Source organism: Phodopus roborovskii, unplaced genomic scaffold (genome assembly GCF_943737965.1).
Source record: "Phodopus roborovskii unplaced genomic scaffold, PHOROB, whole genome shotgun sequence".
Classification (NCBI taxonomy): domain Eukaryota; kingdom Metazoa; phylum Chordata; class Mammalia; order Rodentia; family Cricetidae; genus Phodopus; species Phodopus roborovskii.
In genome coordinates this window covers 8,150,299-8,171,212 of record NW_026126636.1, presented here as the reverse complement: position 1 = coordinate 8,171,212, position 20,914 = coordinate 8,150,299, and the positions used below count along the sequence as shown (strand labels likewise).

The 20,914-nt window shown below is 46.3% G+C and overlaps 1 protein-coding gene across 1 annotated transcript; it reads left to right on the top strand.

The window, feature by feature from the left end:
• The first annotated feature begins 16,278 nt into the window (after positions 1-16,278).
• On the top strand, positions 16,279-20,455 carry LOC127238927 (carcinoembryonic antigen-related cell adhesion molecule 1-like). The gene is made up of 4 exons (XM_051207702.1): positions 16,279-16,327; positions 17,916-18,143; positions 18,615-18,869; positions 20,172-20,455. The coding sequence occupies exons 1-4, from the start codon at positions 16,279-16,281 to the stop codon at positions 20,453-20,455; spliced, it is 816 nt and encodes a 271-aa protein (XP_051063659.1).
• Positions 20,456-20,914: the final 459 nt, after the last annotated feature.

The window sequence follows — 20,914 nt, the reverse complement described above, 5'->3', positions numbered from 1 at the left end:
GGGTGAGGCCATCCAGGAGGGATCATCAAAATCTGTCCAGTTTTGGAGTAGGGACTAGGCCCTCCCTCCTGCCTCTAGGCAAAGGGAGAATCCCTCCATGGGGTGTGTGCTCCCAAAGTCCTTTCCTGCACCAAGGATACATCCTGGTTCCACGATCAGAGGTTGCATAGACCGCCCAGGCCTTCTAACTGAGACCCGTGTTCAGGGGGTCTGAGTCAGTCCCATGCTGGATTCCCAGCTATCAGTCTGGGGGTTCATGAGCTCCCCCTTGTTCAGGTCAGCTGTCTCTGGGGGGTTCTGTAGCCTGGTCTTGACCCCTGTGAAAGGATAATCTTAAAACCTTTCCCATGTTAAAAATTGAAAATACCAAAATGCCGAGAGTTAGTTCATTGTTACTATGGATGGGAATACAAATAGAAAAAGTAGCCGGGGCAATAAAAATACTTAGCTGGGATCTATATAATTTCTGTCATAATTACTATCACTCTTGAAATTCATAGTTTATCCTTATAAATGATTTCATAACTGTGTAAAATATGAGAAACTGATAAGATACAAAGCTAAAAAACAATCCATTCACAAGTTACAAGCCATAGAAAGGGTTACGACTGAAAATAGGCAAGCCTTAGAAATAATTATTAAAGAAGATAATAAACTTTGACTTATAAAATGCAAGCTTAAGAAACATTTATTGATGAAGAGAAAAGGCAACTAATGATATATAAACCATAGAAAAATCTACTATTCCTAAGATATAGGCCTTTAAAAAGGTTAGTACTAATAATCCGTAAGCCTTACAAATAATTAATGAGACTGTGCAGTCTCACGAATCTGCTGCTCCAGGCCCAGCCAGGTGTCTGTGAGGATGCTAATGCCTCTCAATCTGTTTACACAATAGTCTTTACAGAGCACAGAGAAATTATGGAGGAAAAAAACATGTAAGAGTGCAAACGTGAACAACCTTAGGGATAAGATTTTAGGATCATCGGTGTATGCTGGCAGAAGTTGTGAGACTCTGAGAATTTGGAACTGGAGTGTGCCATGTTTGGCCAATGAGCTATTCTGAGGCTAAGCCACTTTTCAACGAGACTGCGAGGCTTTAAGAAAATCTGAGTCTGCGAAAGGGATTGAGTCAGAGGAGAACCGGGGAGAAGGACTGATGGGGGATGTCATTCTGTATATGTTTCTCATAGTGATTAATGAATAAAGCACTGTTGGCCAATAAAAAAGGAGATAGGAGGGACTAAGAGACAAGGAGGAAATAGGAAGTAGTAAGGAGGAGTCTGGATGGAGAGCCTGAAGAGAACAGAACCGCCATTCCTCCGCTCTAGGTAAGACCACGTGGAAATACATAGAAATGGGTTAATAATTAAGACAGAGCTAGCCGATTAGAAACTAGCACCTAGCCAACAGCATTGTATCAAATACAGAGTCTCTGTGTATTATTTGGGGCTGGCACAGCGGCAGGACAAGACTCGGCGGCGGGCGGAAAAAAACCTTACTCATTACATAGGACCAAGAAAAGACACTTACCATAGGGAGGGTTAGGCAGCCAATACAGGGACAGCCTAAGGGACAGTGTAGCCATTCTTAGGGTCCAGGAGAAGCCCCCAAGAAAAGACCACAGCCACACGTGCAGTGAACAAGAGTACTTTGTCCCTCCCAGCATGTTGGGGTGGCACATGGCGACTCTGAGAGAAGCCCAGAGGCTCCTTTTAAACCACATTGAGGAATGGGGTTGTGTGCCCTTCTGCAGAAAATTCAGGCCAATAAGCATCCAGACATTTTGGGTTGTTTTGCCCTTCTACCTTGATGAATTCTCCATCCTTTGGGGCCTTCTACCAGGTGTAGCCTGGTACATGGAGACATAGCTCCATGAAGCACAGAAGTCCACTCACTGCCCTATAGGTCTCTGCCTGGGCCTTATCTCTATCAAGGGCAAACATAAAAATGGTTGACTTCTTGTAACTTAGCAATAGATTTCTTAGTCCGACCATAAAGTGTTCCTAAATCAAAGTATAGATCAGGAAACCAGGTCCTGAAGGGGCTGCCTGAGAAGTCTGGATCAGGATCGTTCCTGAGTCAGCATTGATGACTCTGTGTGAGATTAAAGGCTAGGTGGGGGTTGTGGTCCCCATGGTGACCCAGTGCAAACCCCAGCAGACATTTGCTAAGGGAGCACTGGGACAAGCTCTTCACTGAGCTGGATCAGTGATTTTCTGGATTCTCAGTTTTAGAGGGTCCTGTGGTTGTGCAACGGCTTCTCCAAAGTTCAAGGTTGACTCCCTCTGGAGCGTAGTCAGCAGGATCAGCATGCGGGCCCATGGTTTCATTCGTGGGAATGGTGAATCCAAGTGCTGACCCTGTCCACTTTGACAGCCATGGACATTGTCAGGATGACAGTGTAAGGTCCCTTCCAACCAGGATCTACGGTCTCTTTTCTGTTTCTCTTGATGATCCCCGGGTCTCCTGACCAGAACCTGTGGGGCATAGGAGGTGGTACCTTCTCATAGACTGCAAGTGGCTGAGCCAAAGTTGTTTCTGCACCTGAGGCAGAACTTGTAGAAAGTATAGGAATTTTTTGGTCAATTTCAGCTAGTAGCTCTGTCCTGAGGCTGGGCAGAAGGTATGGTAGCCTGACATGTATGATCTCAAATTGCGTCAGCCTGGGGTATAGGGAGCTATCTTTGACTCAGCATTTCAGCCTATAAAGGGCAGGGGATTATATAATCTCTCTCTTCTGTAACTACTTCAAGCTGACACTGGGGTGTTGTTGTCAGGGCCCAGGAAGGCTGAAAGACAAGTCAGAGTGGACAATGGGGCATTCGTCAGAAGCAGATGGTTATCTGACCCAGCTGTAAGACAGGGAGCAATCACATTGACTGGACTGGTCCACATCAGCTCAAAAGTCCAAGGCCCACAGTCATTAGGAGCAGGTTGTACTCATGAGCTGATGCTTGGATGTGTCTGTGCCGGGTGAAATCTATTGAGACAGACAGAAACTACAGAAAGAAGTCAAGATTTAACCTGTAAATCAACAGACTTAGTAATCAGGGATAGACAGGTAGGGAAACTTAAGCTGTACTTAGCTATGATGGGAGATGGCATGCTGTAAATACATTTCTCTTATTGGTTAATGAATAAAGCACTGTTGGCCAATAGGGAAACAAGATAGGTGGGATTAGGAGAGGTGGAGGATTCTGGGAAACATAGGCACAGACTCACTATGTAGGACGAGAGAGTAACAGATCCTGCTCTCTGGTAAGAGAAGAATATGTACATATATATGGATTAGTAGTTATGGGTTATAATTCAGTCAGAGCTAGCCAATAAGAAACATTAGTAATCAACCAACAGTTTCATAATCAATGCAAGTCTCTGTGTGTTATTGGGGCTGATGCAGCTGTGGATCCAGGCTGGCAGAACACTGGTTGTAACATAGCTTTGACCTGTGAGAAGTGGATCCAAGTCGTATGACTCTCTCAGTTCTCTGATGCCTGAATGAATACAGGAGTCCTAGAAAAATCTGTAGAGTTGAGTTAAAGGCCTGTACATTGTTTTTATGTCCAGAGAGCTGGGTATGATAATAAGGCAACCAAAAGAAATCTAAAATCTTGAGCTTGTGACGTTAACAGTAAATAGTCATTGCTCTATAGCTTATTAGAACTCTATTAATGTTAAACTCTGAATCTTTGAAGCCTTAATAGAACAACATCATAGAAGGGGGATGAAATCTGAAACATTTCCCAATTTTTAAATCATCTGTTTATATATTTGTAACTTGTATTTGTATCTTAAGTCATTTTTAAGACCCTCAGAATTTATTTAAGCTTTCATTTCTTCAGACCCTTATACATCTCAAACCTTTTTACATCTCAGTCACAGACTCTTGTATCCTCAGGCCTTACATAAGCTTACTACATCTTAAATTACTTTCTCGGACACATAAATCACTTATTCAAACCTACATGACTTAAACTTTCATATCTTGCACCCGTATTTTTCCATCTAATAATTTGTCAGAGACATTCTGGAAACTGGAATCTAAGAGTGAAACAAACTGTTTTCAGACCTAGTGGTAGCGTTAGGGAATTGAGGCCTGATCTCCACTTAAAACGGGAACAGAGAAGACAGCTGGAGTTTCCCAAAAGAAACTGGGTGACTGTTTCTCTCAAAGCTACAGTCAGCCAATACCTCAGAGATCTGAAGAGAATGAATTTTATGCCTGAATGCAGACCAAGCAGCTTCCAAATCTATTAAAAATTGTGCTGATATATTATTTATGATTTATTAAAGCTCACCTGAGGATTCAAAAAGCAAAGTCAGTCACAAGCATGGAAGCCAGGTGGTGGTGGTACACACCTTCACTCCCACCACTTGCAAGATCTCTGTTAGTTCAAGGCCACACTGAGCTACAGGAAATATATCCAGTCTTAAAGAGTAACAGCTCACATGAAGATGATCTCAGCACTTGGGATAGCATGCCTTTAATCCCAGGACTCATGAGAGGTATTTAGGACAGGAACAGAATCTCAGAGCTGGCATTCATTCTCCAGCCACATTGAGGATCAGAAGGCATTGATTGGAGTCTCTAGCCACACTGAGGAGAGCATAGCAGTCTGAGTGAATCTGAGGAGCATTGAAGTCGGAAGCAGGCTGAGGATCGACCCTTTGGTCTGAGCTAAGGTAGGTAAGAGCTATTGGCTGGCTGCTTTGCTTTCCTGATCTTCAGCTTGAAGTTTGAACCCCAATATCCGTCTCTGGGTCTTTAATTTTCATGCTGTAAAAAATGACAGAGATCAGCCCATACCCAGGCAGCCACCCCAGGCTCCCGTGGTCTCCACAGAGTTGGAGGCAGAGGAGGCCTCAGCACAGCAGTATTAGTCTTCAGTTGCTGCCAGGCAATGTGGTGAGAGTTTTTCTGTGGAGGAGGGGCATGGGAAGACAGGCCTTACTTTGTCTAGGCAAAGTGGGGCAATCAGTTCTCCAGTGTCCAGCTCGTCCACACTCTGGGCTGGGTCCTGGCAGCAGGAGTGGCTTTGAGGCATCTTGCACAATGGTCAGTGTTACCGTCAATCCAGGGGGAGCCATTGCATTGTTCCATATCTTCTTTAAGGGCCCCGGGAGCCATTGCGAGGAGCTGGGAGTCCCTGTCTGCAATAATAAGCTTTTTATTAAAATTTTGAATGCCATATTATGCAGCACTTGAGGACTGTCTACCTCCAATGTATAGCTGAATCCAGTTGTTTTAAGCTTAACTTTGAAAATATATAATTCTATTGGTACTTAGCAAGACTACAGTTAAAGAACTTGACCCTGTAAGATGACCGATCATTAACTTATGTTTGTTAGCAGCCTACAATAAATTAGCAGCCTTCATAAGATTAGACTTTACATTCCATCCCTGTCAGATTTCGTCTTAAGAGTAATGATATTGAAGCTCTTCTAGTATCAAACCTTTCTTTTAATTTAATTTATTATTTTACATGTCAATCCCAGTTCCCTCTCCCTCCCTCCCTCCCTCACTGCCTCCCTTCCTTCCTCCCTCCCTTTTACCCTCTCTGCGCCCTCACATGCACCCTGACCACCCTCCCCTCCCATCCCCCACCCCAATTCCATATGTAGGGGAATGCATCCATTTGGGGTCATGTAGATCTGACAGGTCATTTGAAGTAGGGACTAGGGCTTCTCTCCTGTCTCTAGGTTAAGGCAGTATCCCTCCATGGGGGATGTGTCTGCAAGGTCTTTTTGTGTACCAGGGATACATCCTGGTTCCACTGTTTTAGGTCCTTTCGACTGCTCAGTCCTTCTGGCTGAGACCCGTATTCAGGGCGCCTGAGTCAGTCCCATACTGGCTTCCCAGCTATCAGTCTGGGGGGGGGCATTAGCTCCTACTTGTTCAGGTCAGCTGTCTCTATGTGTTTCTGCAACCTGGTCTTGTCTTCTCCGTCTGCATCTAGGTTCTAGTTCGACTCAGTGTTTAGGTATGGGTGCTTGCTTCAGTTTCCAACAGGTATTAGATGAGGGCTCCATGGATAAGTTAGTTGTTGATCTCACTATCCAGGAAGGGCATTTATGATAGCCTTTCCACGGTAGCTCAAATTGTTAGTTGGGAGCAGTCTTGTAGGTCTCTAGACCTTTCTTTGGGTTCAGTTTTCTCTTCAAACCAATATTGGCTTCCTGTTTTATGTTCTCTCTCTCTCTCTCTCTCTCTCTCTCTCTCTCTCTCTCTCTCTCTCTCTCTCTCTCTCTCTCTTCTATTCCTACCCTGACTCAATCTTCCTAGTCGCACGTGCTTTCCTCTCTTCCCTCTCTCTTTCTCCTACTTCTCTCTCCATTCACTGACCCCCCCCACTTCCCCTGTGCTCTGGAGGACTTGTCCCTTCCTCTTTCTGTGAGGGACTTTATATGACTCTCTTAGAATACACCTAGTATCATAGTTCCTCTGGTGGTGTGAATTACAGGCTCTGCTCTAGGTCTAAAATCCATATATGAGCGAGTAAATACCATGTTCCTCTTTTTGCGATGGGGTAGTATCAAACCTTTTTAATCCAAGAAAATGGACCTAGTAAAGAAAACAAAAAGGTCATTTTGTGGGTGAAAGGGGAGAGAGTTTGCTCCCACCTAAGGCTTTCTCCCAAGCAGGTAAGGAATAGTGACAGGGAACGATCCCTCAGAGTCAGGAGGGAACGGGAGTAAAGGGGACTGGACATTCAGGTGTGGCCTGTGAGCTGGGACTGAGGGAGCCCGTAGGTCCACATTGCCCTGGACAAACCACAGGGCCCCACACACATTCCTCCCATGGTTCTTTATTCTCAAAACAAAAGTTCTTATAGTCCCACAAGGTTTCCAGCTTGGATACCCAATACAGATACAATTAGCAGTTCTCTGACAATAGCAAGGATTCGGGGCATGCATATCTCAGAGTCAAGAAAAACAGATATGATCTGACAGAGCAGGCGCCTTGTGTCTCCGAGTAGATGTGTGAGCAATTTAAGAGGTGGCCAGGGGTAAGGCGATATGATGGCTCAGGGAGAAAGGGTGCTAGTATGTAAAGCTAAAGCTGTGCGGTTAAGCCAGAAGCTTGTAACGGATAAATGTAGAAAACAGGAGGGGAGGAGACACTGTAGCTCTGTGCTTTCTGTGCACTGGCTCTTGTTTTGTTGTTCTGTTTTCTTTCGCTGCAGCTGGGAATGCAGCAGCATTGCAGTAGCCATGGCAAACTGCATAGGCTATGGAAGGAAACCAGATGACGTCTGGGCCAAAATTTATCTGATTAAAGGCGACTTCTGAGCACTGTATCGAAGAGACAAACTAAGGCTATGTAGTATGAGATCTGGAGGTTACAGCTCTTACTGCTGATGTCTGGGTGAGGGTTCCTTTCTCTGGGGCCTATTTGAGAATACAAGGCACCCAGTATACATTCTATACATTAACACTGTACAGCAAAATGAAACCATCCTCCTGACTACCTTTAGATATATGTACCCAGTAGATGGAATATTTTGAAAAGATAAACACACACACAGAGAGAGAGAGAGAGAGAGAGAGAGAGAGAGAGAGAGGGGGGATCATCCAAAGCTACTGTTAAGGAAGAGATGAAGGGACTCCAAGGCCTTGCCAAGTTGGAGCTTATCACTCATGGGGTAGGCCAGCCTGTTGAGTATTAGTTATCTTGCTGTATTTCTCATGGCTGGACAGGGCAGGGTCAGACCTGCCTGAAAGAGAGTTGAGGGGATGAGGGTCAGGGAAGGGGCAGCAACAGCAGAAATGTGTATGGCGGCAGCTGTTGCGACCACCTCGACCAGCAAGGAAAACTCAATGCTCCGACTCTTCTTTAAGCAGTTTATTCAGGAACCTTGAACAATCTTCTTCTGCTCCTCCCAGCCCCAGCAAGCCCTTAAATATGCGCTCACTGCCCAATCAGCTCATGCCACCTGGCGATCCCGGATAGGCCACAGGAGGAGGAAGTGCACCAGATCCATCAAGCCCTTCCAAATAAGGCTTGTTTACGGCTAAGCTTGGACTACCTGGCATCCAGCCAGGCACCACCTTGGGGCTGTGGCTTCCCACAGATCCCCCTTTTTTGTTTAAAACACAACAGGCAAGAGTAGAGGTCTGATCTCTGATGAACAAGGGACATTGTAATGGCCCCGCACCCAGTTATCAGCCAAGCTGGTGCCACACCCGTCCGGTATCTTTTCTCAGAGATGGGATTATGATACCAACCCATATGCAATCAGACTTGCCCTCCATGAAGCCGCTAATAGCTGGCCTCAAGTGCAGTACTACGTCTTGCATGAGCGTGATGACTGCTTAGCTTTAAGCACAGTTAACCAAGCCTGAGGTGATTGCCCTGCCTCCAGGGCTGTGAAGGCTTGTGCAATCATGGCATTACCTCTCTGCTGTGTAACCCTCATCCTGCAGATACACCATAAAGCAATGAGATTGACTAAGATAAGCATCCCTCCCAGAGCAAAACTAACATTTCCCTCTACAGGACTAATATTCTTATCTAAAGGCAAAAAGGTAAATTTAAACTTAAATTGCTACTAAAAATATCTGGGAAAACTTGGGCAGAATGCCTAATTGGCATGGCTTTAGGAAACACCGACAGGATCCCCCATCGTGGATCTGCTTCCATCTCGTCGACCAGGACCATCATCATGATCGTCAGCATCAGGTGCATCAATCTGCTTGTGGACCTCACCATCTTCAGAGGCAGGAACTCTCCTGGTCAGTCTTTCAGGAATCCACAGAGGTTCTGACTGATCCTGCGGGTAAACACAAATAGACCCTCTCGCCCGTAATAACACAGGGTCAGGACCCTTCCATAGTCCAGAAATGACATCTTTCCATTTTACAAATCCCTTATCAATGGGGAGGACACTGTGATGGCGATCAGCAGCTGAGCGCCCATCCACATCCAATTGAAAAAAAATTAAGAGTCAGTAGAGCTAGAGATATTCTCTCTTTGGGGGTGTGGCCTTGGCCTATCCCCCTTTTTGTTTTATTAAGCATTCCTTCAAAGTTCAGTGAGCTCGTTCAACAATGCCTTGACCTTGTGGGTTGTAAGGAAGACCATGTCTCAAATCTAACTGCATTTATTTGCAAAATGCAGAGAAAGATGCAGCAGTATACGCTGGTCCATTATCAGTCTTTAATTGCTACGGCATACCCCATGTAGCCCAAGCTTCTAAGCAGTGGGTAATTATATTTTTTGTCTTTTCTCCATTTAAAGGAGTAGCATGTATTGCTCCTGAGAATGTATCCACAGAGACATGCACATACCTTAATGTGCCAAATTCAGCGATATGAGTAACATCTATCTGCCATATTCTAAGAGGGGCCAATCCTTTGGGATTAATCCCCCAAGTAGGTGGATGTAAATACATTACACAATTTTTTCAAGCCTTAACTATATTGCGAGCAGCTGTGCTGGATATCCCGAAGCGATGCTGCAAGGTCTTTGAATTAACATGAAATTGAGAATGAAATTGCTGAGCTCTATCAATTGGGAGAGAGGCAAATATAAAATGCATCCCGGTATACTTATTCACTAATCAATTTTTCTCACTAATTGGTCCAGGCAATCCAGTATGCGCTCTAATGTGTTGGATATAAAAGGGTTGCGAACGTTTCCAAATGAGCTCTTGTAGTTGGGTTACATGTGGCTGAATAGGGCTGTTAGTTTTTATTTTTCCAGCTACCTCCAAATCTTTAACCAAATTAACAACATAATTGGAATCAGAAATTAAATTGAAGGCTTCAGAAACTTTTCTAAAAACCTCTAACATTATTTGAAACTCCACTATTTGAGGCGAGCCTGGCATAAAATTACAAATAATTGGGGCAGCTTCTCCAATTACATACGTGCCACACCCAGTCTTAGACCCATCCGTAAAAATGGTTACTGCACCCTCAATGAGTACTTTACAGGTAACTTTTGGGAAAATAATAGGATGTTCCTTTAAATAAGCTCAAAATGGGATGCTTGGGATAATGGTTATCTATATCTCCATCAAAACTACATTTTAAAATAGCCCATTCATCTAATGAGGCAATTAAAACTTTTATTTGGGCAGCAGAATATGGGGTAATAATCATTTCAGGCTGACATCCAAAAAATTGCAAACATTGCTGGATCCCCATCAGAGCTAGACTAGCAACGCTGGTCGGATAATGCTCTACAGACTTAGTCACTGAGCTTTGGGATGGATCCACTGTAACGGTGCCCCTTGTCACAGTACTCCTGTGGGTTGGCACGCAGTTGCCAGGATACAAAGCCAAATGGGTTGATCAGGAAGGCACCGCATTAGAGACGCAGTGCTCAGCCCTTGTTCCACCTTTTGCAATGCCACTCGGGCCTCATCAGTTAACACCCGAGGAGAATTTAAATCAGGGTTGCCAATTAATAGATAATATAAAGGTCTCAATTCTTGATTGGAAAGCTTCAAAAATGGCCGAATCCAATTTATATCTCCTAATAATTTTTGAAAATCGTTTAAGGTTTGCAAGATATCTAATCTTAAAGTAATTTTCTGAGGCACTATGCAGTCCTTATATATCTTGGCTCCCAAGTAATCAATAATATTGCCCTGTTGTACCTTCTCTGGAGCTATACATAGTCCCTTGTTCTCTAAGATCTTTACCAATTCTCCATATGCCTTGTATAGTAATATCAAATCTTTACTGGCCATTAAAATATCATCCATATAATGAACACATCGTACCTCAGGATATCTTTCTCTAATTGGAACAATGGCATGACTCACAAAAAGCTGACACATAGTGGGGCTATTAGCCATGCCCTGGGGCAGCACTACCCATTCATAGCACAGATCAGGTTCTTCATGGTTAACAGAAGGCAAGGTAAAAGCAAATCTAACACTATCTCTAGCACACAACGGGATGGAAAAGAAACAATTCTTAATGTCCACCGCTATAAGGGACCAATCCTTGGGTAAAGCTGACAATAAAGGTAAGCCACGCTGCACAGGCCCCATAACTTGCATTTGCTTATTTATGGCTCTTAAATCATGCAACAACCTCCATTTCCCCGACCTTTATCACAAAAATGGGTATATTCCAGGGTAAAATGGAAGGCTGAATATGTCCTAATTTTAATTGTTCCTGAACTAAAGATTTAGCTGCAGCAAGCTTTTCATAGGAGAGAGGCCATGAGGTACCCAGACTGGCTCCTCTGTATTCCAGGAAATGGGAATAATGTCTGTAGGACCCTAAGGCACCTTGTGCTAGCCTGAAGCTGTTGGCCAGAACTCTTTGCCCCAAGGCTTTTGTTGGTACTCTTCCTGTGACACACACCCCGTGACAACCAAACCTCGTGACAACACAGGGAGGAGCTAAGCCAAAAAATTCCTGTAATTTTCCACTGTGCTATAAGTCGGTATTTAAGCCCGTTCTTGCCCCTCAATAAACGACATTCGACATTTGGTGTTCCGACTTTGCCATTGAACGAATGACCCGCTGTCTTGTCTTTATTTCAATCTCTAGGCCTTCGCCCAATTCATGGAACAGATTGTAGCGCGGGAACTACAAATGTCCTCAACGGCCCCTAGGAAAAGCCCAAGCCCTGTCACCTGACACCTCTCTCTCATGCCAGCAGCCCCACCTTCTTCAGCGGGTCTCTCTGGACCAGAGAGAAGGTGGGGGAGGGGGTTGGACATCAGCAGCTTGAAGGTATGTCTGGTCCAGAAAGTGAAAGCAAGTGGATAATAAATTTTGATTCTAGAATCAAATCACTGGACACAACAGAATCCCCTAACCCACAGCCCCATCACCAGACTAGAAATCCCATGTTTCTTCTGTGCCCGTGACAGTCTGGCCGGAGGAAAAGGAGAGGACTCTGATTCTCCCACTGGACCCTGAAACGTGCACACGAAACTGTGTAGCCAACACTCAACACTTTATGATAGAGGAAAAAGAATGGCTTTCAAAAATGGGTGAATGAATGCCCTAAAAACTAAAACCTGGAATTTACACGCAGAGTCCTGAGAGGCCTGTCCATACCTACTCCCTGCCTTTCCTGGAAGCTGAGACTTTGACTCTTCTTCTAAGGTACTTGAAGAGCTGCAGCACATGATCCTGGGGATCAGCTAGAACAAGTGAAAGACCCAGAGCCCAGCGGGCCCCTGAATCACAGCCCCTACACAATCCCTGAATGGCTTGGTCCTGAGTCCTGACCCAGTGAAAGAAACACACCCTGGATTCAGAACACAAGCCAGCAGAAAAGACACTTTATCGCTAAGCCTAGAGCAAGGGAAAACCACCCTAACTCTGAAACTAGTACCAAAAGATCATACTTTGCCCCTAGAAACCGAACCTGAAAAAGAAATTCTCTCAGGTCCTAAATGCCTAAAAGAACCATAGAAAGAAACATAGTTTACTCCTAGAACTGGAGCCATCTCTGCCCTGACATAAAACCAGCCAATCCCTGAGCAGGAACTGACCAATCCCAAGCCTGCAGGCTTGGAATCCCCTGGGGCAGGGAACTCCCCTTGCCACTTGGGGGCAGCCAATCACAAGCCAGGAGGCTTGGAATTCCCTAAGCCTTACCCTCCATAAACCCCTTTCCCTTGCTGCTCCTGCCTCTCCTCCTCTGCTGCAGCTATCACAGCCACCACTGTGGAAGGACAAAGGGACCCATGTTAACTCTCCAATGAAGTCTCTTTGTTTGCATCAGAGCTGGCCTCATGGTGGTGATTCGGGCTCATGGCTTTGGCCATTACACAACAGGTCCTGGATAATATGCTCTGGCTACGTGAAAACCCTGCTCACATCCTGCCCATGGTCCTATACAAGCCTCCCCTGAGAAAATAAATTTGTCAGCTTGATCAGAGTACAGTCTTTCCGTCCTACGTTGTATCCCCTTGTTCTCCTAGGAGTTCTCGGGTTCGTTGTTGACCTCCAGCAGGTCGGGGCATTCCACACTGAGAAGCTGGTAGGGTTTGATTTGGTTTTCATTTTATAATTCTCAAAGGTGTTATTGTTAGTGAATGCATTTAAAATTTGAACATCGGAATAAAATTATCTCAGTGTGAGCAATGGACTTTTATGTTCCTGCCCTTGAACAACATGCAATAAAAGCTAATAAAACATGGGGAAGGGGGATCAACATCACCAGTCTTCATGGGACTGAAGATCAAATGGCAGTTGTTATTAAACCTGAGCTAACACACTGAGCTGAACTCCTGGAATCCAGATGCAGAGAGGGAGGAGTGATAAGAAAATGGGGTCAACCACCTGGATGGCATTGCCCTTCATGTGGAATTGGGGTTGGGGGATGGGAGGGGATGGTGGTCAGGGTGCATGTGAGGGGGCAGAGAGGGTGAGCGGGAAGGAGGAAGGAAGGGGGAACTGGGATAGACATGTAAAATAAAAAATAAATAATTCAAATAAAAAAAACAGAATAAAAGAAAAAGAAAACGGGGTCAAGACCAGGCTACAGAAACCCACAGGGACAGCTGACCTGAGTTCATGGACCCCCAGACTGATAGCTGATAAGCCAGCATTACACCGTTTCAGACCTCCTGAACGTGGGTCCCAATTAGAAGGCCTGGGCAGTCTAAGGGACCTCTGACAGTGGAACCAGGATGTATCTCTGGTGCAGGAAAGGACTTTGGGAGCACATTCCCCATGGAGGGATACTCCCTTATCCTAGAGGCAGGAGGGAGGGCCTAGTCCCTACTCCTAATGATTTGACAGATTTTGATGATCCCTCCTGGAAGGCCTCACCCTCCCTGTGGAGTGGGGAATGTGTGATAGGAGGGGAGTCTGGGCACATGGGAGGGAGGGAGAGGGAACCCAGATCCATATGTAAAATAAGAAAAAATAATAAATATATATGCATAAAAATAAAACCTTAGCTATTATACTCTCACCTCAGGAAAAATCTAGATCCTCCAAGGCAGCTGCACACTGGGACCTTTCCTGGGAAACTTACTGCTCAGCTCCTTAAGGCATTTGGAGCTTGGCGCCCATCCTTGTCGCAGCCCAGACATGAGCTGCAGCCTCATGAACACCAGGGGGCGACAATAAACCACATATCAACAGGGAAACTGCTCCTGGAGGTGTGAGGTCATCTTGCTGTCTTGTTGGTATCCCAGTTCCAACAGAGCTGGAGCTGCCTCAATAATCATTTCCTGTGTCTCTGAGAAGCCCACTCCTCAGGGAGACCTAGGCCGTCCCCTCCCTCCTCTCGTCATCCACAAAGAAAAACAGGGAGATCACAGAAAATCACCAAGGAGAAGAATGGCATCCCAGAAAGTTCAGGGAGGGCATGGGCAGACCTGGATCACATTTAGCCAACACAGGAGGCTGGGTATGTTTGTGTGTGTGAGGGTGGTGGTGGGAGGTGTCTCCCTGGTGCCGTTCATAAGAAGTCAAAGAACACAGCCCTCTTTCTAGGACACACACGCCACCTCTCCTGCACACCAGGATATACAACCCCTGAGCTAACTTGTATCCTGCTCAGACACGTGACTGGTGACACCAGTGACAATGGGCCTGGCCCTTCACAGTCATTGCTCAGCTAGAACTTTTCTAACATCTAGAGTTAAGTGCTACTCCCTGGCCAGAGGAGCTGCCACCCTCCCAGAGCTTTGGGAACACTGCGCAGGCTGGGATGGATGGGTTTCTGTGTCACAAGGAAATACACTCTTGCCTATGGAAGTGCAGGGACTCCCTCTGGTGCTAACAGACAAGGCCAGGACACAGCAGAGGGCAGCCCTGGGGTGAGTGCTGGTCTCTCAGAACACAGGACATGTATCAGTCTTGTGGCTAAAAGTGTGTTCTAGAACACTGAACCAGAAAGGAATAGAAGGATGGAAGGCAGGACTGCCACAAAGAATCCACCCCAGAGTCATGTGACTCCAGGAGGTGCCCTCCTCTGGGAGGAGGCTCAGGCCTGGGAAGAAAAGCAGAGCAGACACCAGAGCAGCCAGGCTTGACAGCAGCCTGAGAGGCAAACCTCCTCTCAGAGGAAGAGCCTAGCAGGCAGCAGAGACCATGGAGCTCACCTCAGCCCCTCTCCACAAAGGGCAGCTTCCCTGGAGGGGACTCCTGCTTGCAGGTGAGGCGAGCAGAGGATCTCAGAGACTGGGGGGGGGAGTCTTGGGGAGAGGGAAAGAGCCTAAGAAGAACCATCTGGCTTCTGCTTGAAGCCCGAGAGCAACAGGAAGCTCCCAGTGAATGTGAACTGGTGAGTGGGGAGGGAAAACTCAGTTGCTCCCCCTTGTAAGTTTATCAGTACTGGCCACTGTGTCCTGAAGACTGACATTCACAGCTCTGACAGGGTGACTCTCCAGGTAAAACTCAAACTGGGATCAGTAAGCAACAACATGACATAGGACCCTGAGAAATCTGCAAACAAACCCCAGGCTCTGGGACAATGATTTGCTCACAGGCATCTGAGCCTGTTCCAGGCAGTGGGGTTTAAACCAAAATCAAAGTAGTCCTCCTCACAAAGTCCTAGTGCTACTGGGCAGGAAGACACAGCAGCAAGGACATGTCTTGGTGGCTTCGTGGATGACAAACATTTCAAAAAAAAAAAATAGAGCAGGGAAAGGGCAGCAAATGAAGGCACAGAGTCTGTAGAGGAGGATGTCAGAGAAGACATGCTTACACTCCCCAAAGATTCTGAGTGTGAGCAGGGATCTGAGGGGGTGAGGGGTGAGCTGTGTAGACACCTGAGAATGTACTGTCACTCCGGGGACAGATTCAGGGGTCCTGAGGAATGGAGGTGATGCTGCTGACCTCCCCCAACAGGACACACACGAGAGAGAGAGAGAGAGAGAGAGAGAGAGAGAGAGACAGAGACAGAGAGAGAGAGAGAGAGAGAGAGAGAGAGAGAGAGAGAGCATGGCTGAGAGTTGAACACACTCAGGTTTCAAATTTCTACCAATTGCAAAGTTTCTAACATGGATCGATTTTCTCTCTCCTCTCTTAGCCTCACTTCTAACCTACTGGAACTCTCCTGCCACTGCCCAAGTCACTCTTGAAGCCATTCCATCCCATGTTGCTGAAGGAGAAAATGTTCTTCTACAGGTCAACAAACTACCAGAAAAAGTCCAAGTCTTGTCTTGGTACAAGGGAAGAACTACGAATGAATCCAATGAAATTGTAAAAATTTTAATACCCCAAAAAAAATATAAACCAGGCAATGCATACATTGGCAAAATAAATGTAAGCCTCGACGGATCCCTGCTCTTCCAATACGTCACTCAGAAAGACACAGGACTGTACACCCTGATTACAATAATGGAAGATGGTCATAAATGGAGTTCATCTGTGCACTTCTATGTACACCGTAAGTTATTCTCTATAACTTATGGGTTGTGGGTGGAGCTAATCCTATTTCACACATAGCATTGTGAGTCCTGGATGACGCTGTGTCATGGTCCCCACATTGTGGTTCAAGCATTTAGTAAAGGGCACAGAGTGGAGAAAACAGAAATATGTGAGGATGTCTCCCTGGATTCCACACTCAGAGAAGAGGGGGAGAGGTTCCTGAGCCCAGGGTCTTAGATGCTCATCATGAACATCTAAGGGGTTGAGAAAACCCTTCAGGACTGAGGTAGGACCTGGCTTAGGAAACCATCAGATTCTCACAGAGAGATGAACATCTGAAGCTTTGCTCCAGACCTCTGTCCAGACTGGACCAGGAATCCGGGGAAGCTTGTAGACAGGTTTGGAATTTGACCTCCCTTTGGAGCCAAAAGGGGACAATGATGGGCTGTAGGCTGGTGGCCTGCTGACTGTCAGCCTATGAGAGCCATGTCTGAGGTAGGTCACCCGGGCATCTGCTCCTGAGATTCAGTGTGCTCAGCATAGGTGGGGAGGTGTGACAGGCAGTCATCAGCTGTTCTGATGGTCTTCTGAGACCTCACAGGAAGGTCAGGAGCCCTAAAGAGACAGGAGGAAACGTGTATAAATGGCAGCTCCTTGGCCTCCTGGGGTCTAATCCAGGGATTATTTCCTGCATACATATGGGAGCAGATACCTGCATACATATGGGAACATATGGGAACAGGCCACTGTTCACCTTTAAGGTTAACTTGCAATCATGGCAATGGTCTTTACCATGGGTCCTATTATAGGGAAACTGAGACAGGAACCACAGTCACTGAGCCAGGGTCACAAAGTCTATGGGAGGCACAATCTCTGTCCACAGCAGCATCTCCATCCTCCCCACAGTGGAGACCTTAGTAGGAGCCCTACAGTCTTTTAGATCATTTCGTAGACTCAGGTATCTTTCATGTCAATCAACATCAAACACCTGACAAGGATGACCCACCTGTGGCCCCTCCCCACCTGAATGCCAGCCAGATCCTGACTGTGTGAGATCTCTGACAGGCTGTCAGGTTTCTCAGGGAAGCTCAATGGGAAGACTAATCATGACCTATGTGTAGGACAGCCCTGTGCAGCAAAGGCTTGGAGGGCTCTGGTCTACACTGAGCAGTGGAGGTCAGTGCAGCTGGAGGAACTCACACATTGTGTCTCAAGGCACACAGTGGGCCAGTGAGGACCTGGAGATAAAATGAGGTCTCTGATTCCAAGGCTTGAGTCTGTCCATTCCCAAACACTTCAGCTCAATTTACTCTCGAGAAAGCCTTGGCTTCTCCAATATACAGCTCAAGAGGCCCCATGAGCTCTGAGCACTCAGTGACTCCAGCTGCCTGTAATTTCTCTGAGCACTCAGCTACTCCATCTGCCAGTAATTTGCTTCCTGCCTGATTCCTTTAGGATCTGGGTATGGGGGAGATAAGGGACTATCTCTGGTTGGGAGAGGCCCTTGAAAATCAGAGGAACCCGACAGTGCAATCATCTTTCTCTTGTTTGCATAGCACATCTATCAAACGTCAAAGTCACAAGCCTGCTTGACACTGTTTGGGAAGGTCTGTCCTCAAATAAATTAACGTGTGAGCCTAAGATAAATAATACAATCTACCTGTGGAGGATAAATGGCCGAAACATCACAGAAGATGGCAAGAGGAAGCTGTCTGACGACAACAGAATTCTCACTTTACTTAATATTGTGAGGAATGACACAGGACCCTATGAGTGTGAAGTCCACAACCCAGTGACCATTTCCCGAAGTTTTCCGTTTTATCTGGAAATTTCCTGTGAGTATTTTCTGTTTCATCCTAGCTCCAATAGAGTAAATACAGATGGCTAGAGAAAGACACTCAGTAACCATGGTTCCATGACACAGAGCCACTACACAGAAACCTAGCCTAGCCATGGCATCCTGTTCTAGCCCAAGCACATGCAGCCAGGCCTAGCATTAACTAGAATGGAATGGAGGGAATTCTCCTGTCTAGAGAGGCTCGGGGTGATGGAGACAAGGGACATCTCAGACTCAGGCTCAGTGCACACGTCAGTGTACAGTGGGGCTGTTTGTGTGCTGTGCTGGGGATGGGTCAGGGCTTGTGCATGCTGCATGAATAATCTTCTACTAATCTGCACACAGCTCTGGGTGGAACCTGCTCAACTGAGTTATAGCACAACTCAGAGAGATACCATGGCCTTCTGCAGACCAGGATTTCCCCTTCCCTCTGCTGACATCACATGTGGCTTTCTTCTGTTTGCTCCAGATGGTCCAGATGACCCCATCATATCTCCCTCAAATACTCATTTCCATTCAAGGACAAACCTCAGCCTCTCCTGTGAAGCAGACTCTATCCCACCAGCACGATACTCTTGGTTTGTCAATGGAGTGCTCCAGGCATCCTCCCAAGAGCTCTTTATCCCCGACATCACTACTAATAATAGTGGGTCCTATACCTGCTTTGTCCATAACTCTGTCACTGGCCTCAATAGGACCACAGTCAAGATCATTACAGTCCTTGGTAAGTGAATCTCTGCAGTATCAGCACCAGGTTTGGAGTGGAATCGTTTTGCTTTCTGGGAAGATGCAGGAGGATTTAGTTTCTATCCCCTGTCTATGGAAAGAAGAAAAACTCAATCCTCCCCAAGCATTCTGCTCCATCCCTATGTCTAATGGTCTCCTGCTTCTCTGACCTCTCCTAGCTGACGGAGTAGAGCTTGGAATGTGAGAAGGGGGTTCTCCCAGCCATGGAAACCCTCGGGTTGTGTGAGGGAACTCTCAGGGGAGGGACAGTCCTAAGGTCCATATTTCTTTCTGTCACTAACACAAGCCTTCCTGTCCCCTCCATTTTCTTCTTATGGTCGCCATGACCTAGAACGACACCCAGGGCTTTCAACTGTGCTCACATTCTTTTTCTCCAAATGAGAGAAAACTCCCCACGGATGGGAACCAGCTCTGCCTGTCTCTCCGGTGACTGGCTAGGCTCTGACTAGGTGAGGTGGGAAGAATGGGTATAGAAGGTTCCTGGGTGCCCTGCTCTGAGTCAGGGTGAACCATGTCACTAACTATTTGATGATGCTCCTTCCCTTACTCTTCTCAAGTTTAAAAAGCAAATGTCACCATTTGTGGTGGCAAAAGTAGTAGGGCTTCCTGAGAGAGGTACAGGCTAAAGTATCAGGAGTTTGAGGCCAGCAAGGTCTACATAGCAAATTCCAGGCTAACCAGGAATGTACAATGTGTCCCTGTCTGAGAAAAAAATCAGTATAGAGGATTAGAGTTGAAGACTGTTTTCAACACTGTAACCTTTCTTTTCTTCTCTATGGTGTTAACCCATATGCTTGGGGCAGGGAACAAAATTTTTCAAATCCAATTTCTTCCATGTAGGATTTCTCCCAGCACTGAGGTCTAGGCTGTAACACTCTAAGATTAGCTGGGTGACCTTACTCCTATGACAAAATGTTTAAAGAAAAAGAAACAGAGGGCTGCTTTATAATGGAGGGACCTGAGTGTTCACATTCACAGAAAGTGTGAGACAACAATTGTCAGAAAAATCAATGGGAAAAATACCCTTCCCATCCACCATAGATTTGTAGACACATGGGCTGAAGAGACTCTGAGTGTGAAATTTACACACACACCCTGAATCAGGGTCACTGTGTGTGATCTGGGTAGGAGGAAGATTCAGCTCTCTCCTTACAGACCTTATCTTGAGCACACACATGCAGTCTCACAGAGGGCCACGTCATTCTGTGTCCCTGGGAGCTGGCTGAGGTCTCTGAGGGTGAAGGACTCTCAGCTGGTCCCCTCCACTCTTTATCCACAGAGCCAGTGACTCTGCCTGTCATCCAAGTCACCAAAACCTTAGTCAAAGAAAATGACCACGTGATGCTGACCTGCGTCTCAAACGACACTGAGGTCTCCATCCATTGGCTCTTCAATGGCCAGAGTCTGAGGCTCACAGGCAGGATGAAGCTGTCCCAGAACAACAGCACCCTCAGCATAAACACTTTCTTGAGGGCGGATTCTGGAGAATATGAGTGTGAGGTCTCCAATCCAGTCAGTTCCAAGAGGAGTGACTCCATCCAGCTGGACATAATGCGTGAGTGACCTCCCCTCCTTTATTACTTCATAGTGTTGGGATGGGGGAAATTTATCAACAGTGTGCAAAATGGGTAAAAGTCACAAGGACAAAAAACATGACTCAATATACAAATACAGCCTGCTTGGTGATGATTGCATGTTCATCCCATGATAAAACACCAAGCCAGCTGAGCATGGTGCCCCATGCCTTTAACCCCAGCACACCAGGGACTGGATCTCTATGAGTTCACAGCCACCTGGTTTTTTGTTTGTCAGCTCTGGCCACTATGTCCTGAAGACTGACATTCACAGCTCTGTCAGGGTGACTCTCCAGGTAAAACTCAACCTGGAGTCAGTAAGCAGCAACATGACATAGGACCCTGAGAAATCTGCAAACAAACCCCAGGCTCTGGGACAATAATTTGCTCACAGGCATCTGAGCCTGTTCCAGGCAGTGGGGTTTAAACCAAAATCAAAGTAGTCCTC

Coding starts and splice junctions, on each gene's coding strand:
- LOC127238927 (XM_051207702.1), top strand. CDS start 16,279: ATGGAAGATGGTCATAAATGGAGTTCATCTGTGCACTTCTATGTACAC. Junction 18,144..18,614: donor GTTTTATCTGGAAATTTCCT/GTGAGTATTTTC, acceptor TGTTTGCTCCAG/ATGGTCCAGATGACCCCATC. Junction 18,870..20,171: donor CAAGATCATTACAGTCCTTG/GTAAGTGAATCT, acceptor CTTTATCCACAG/AGCCAGTGACTCTGCCTGTC.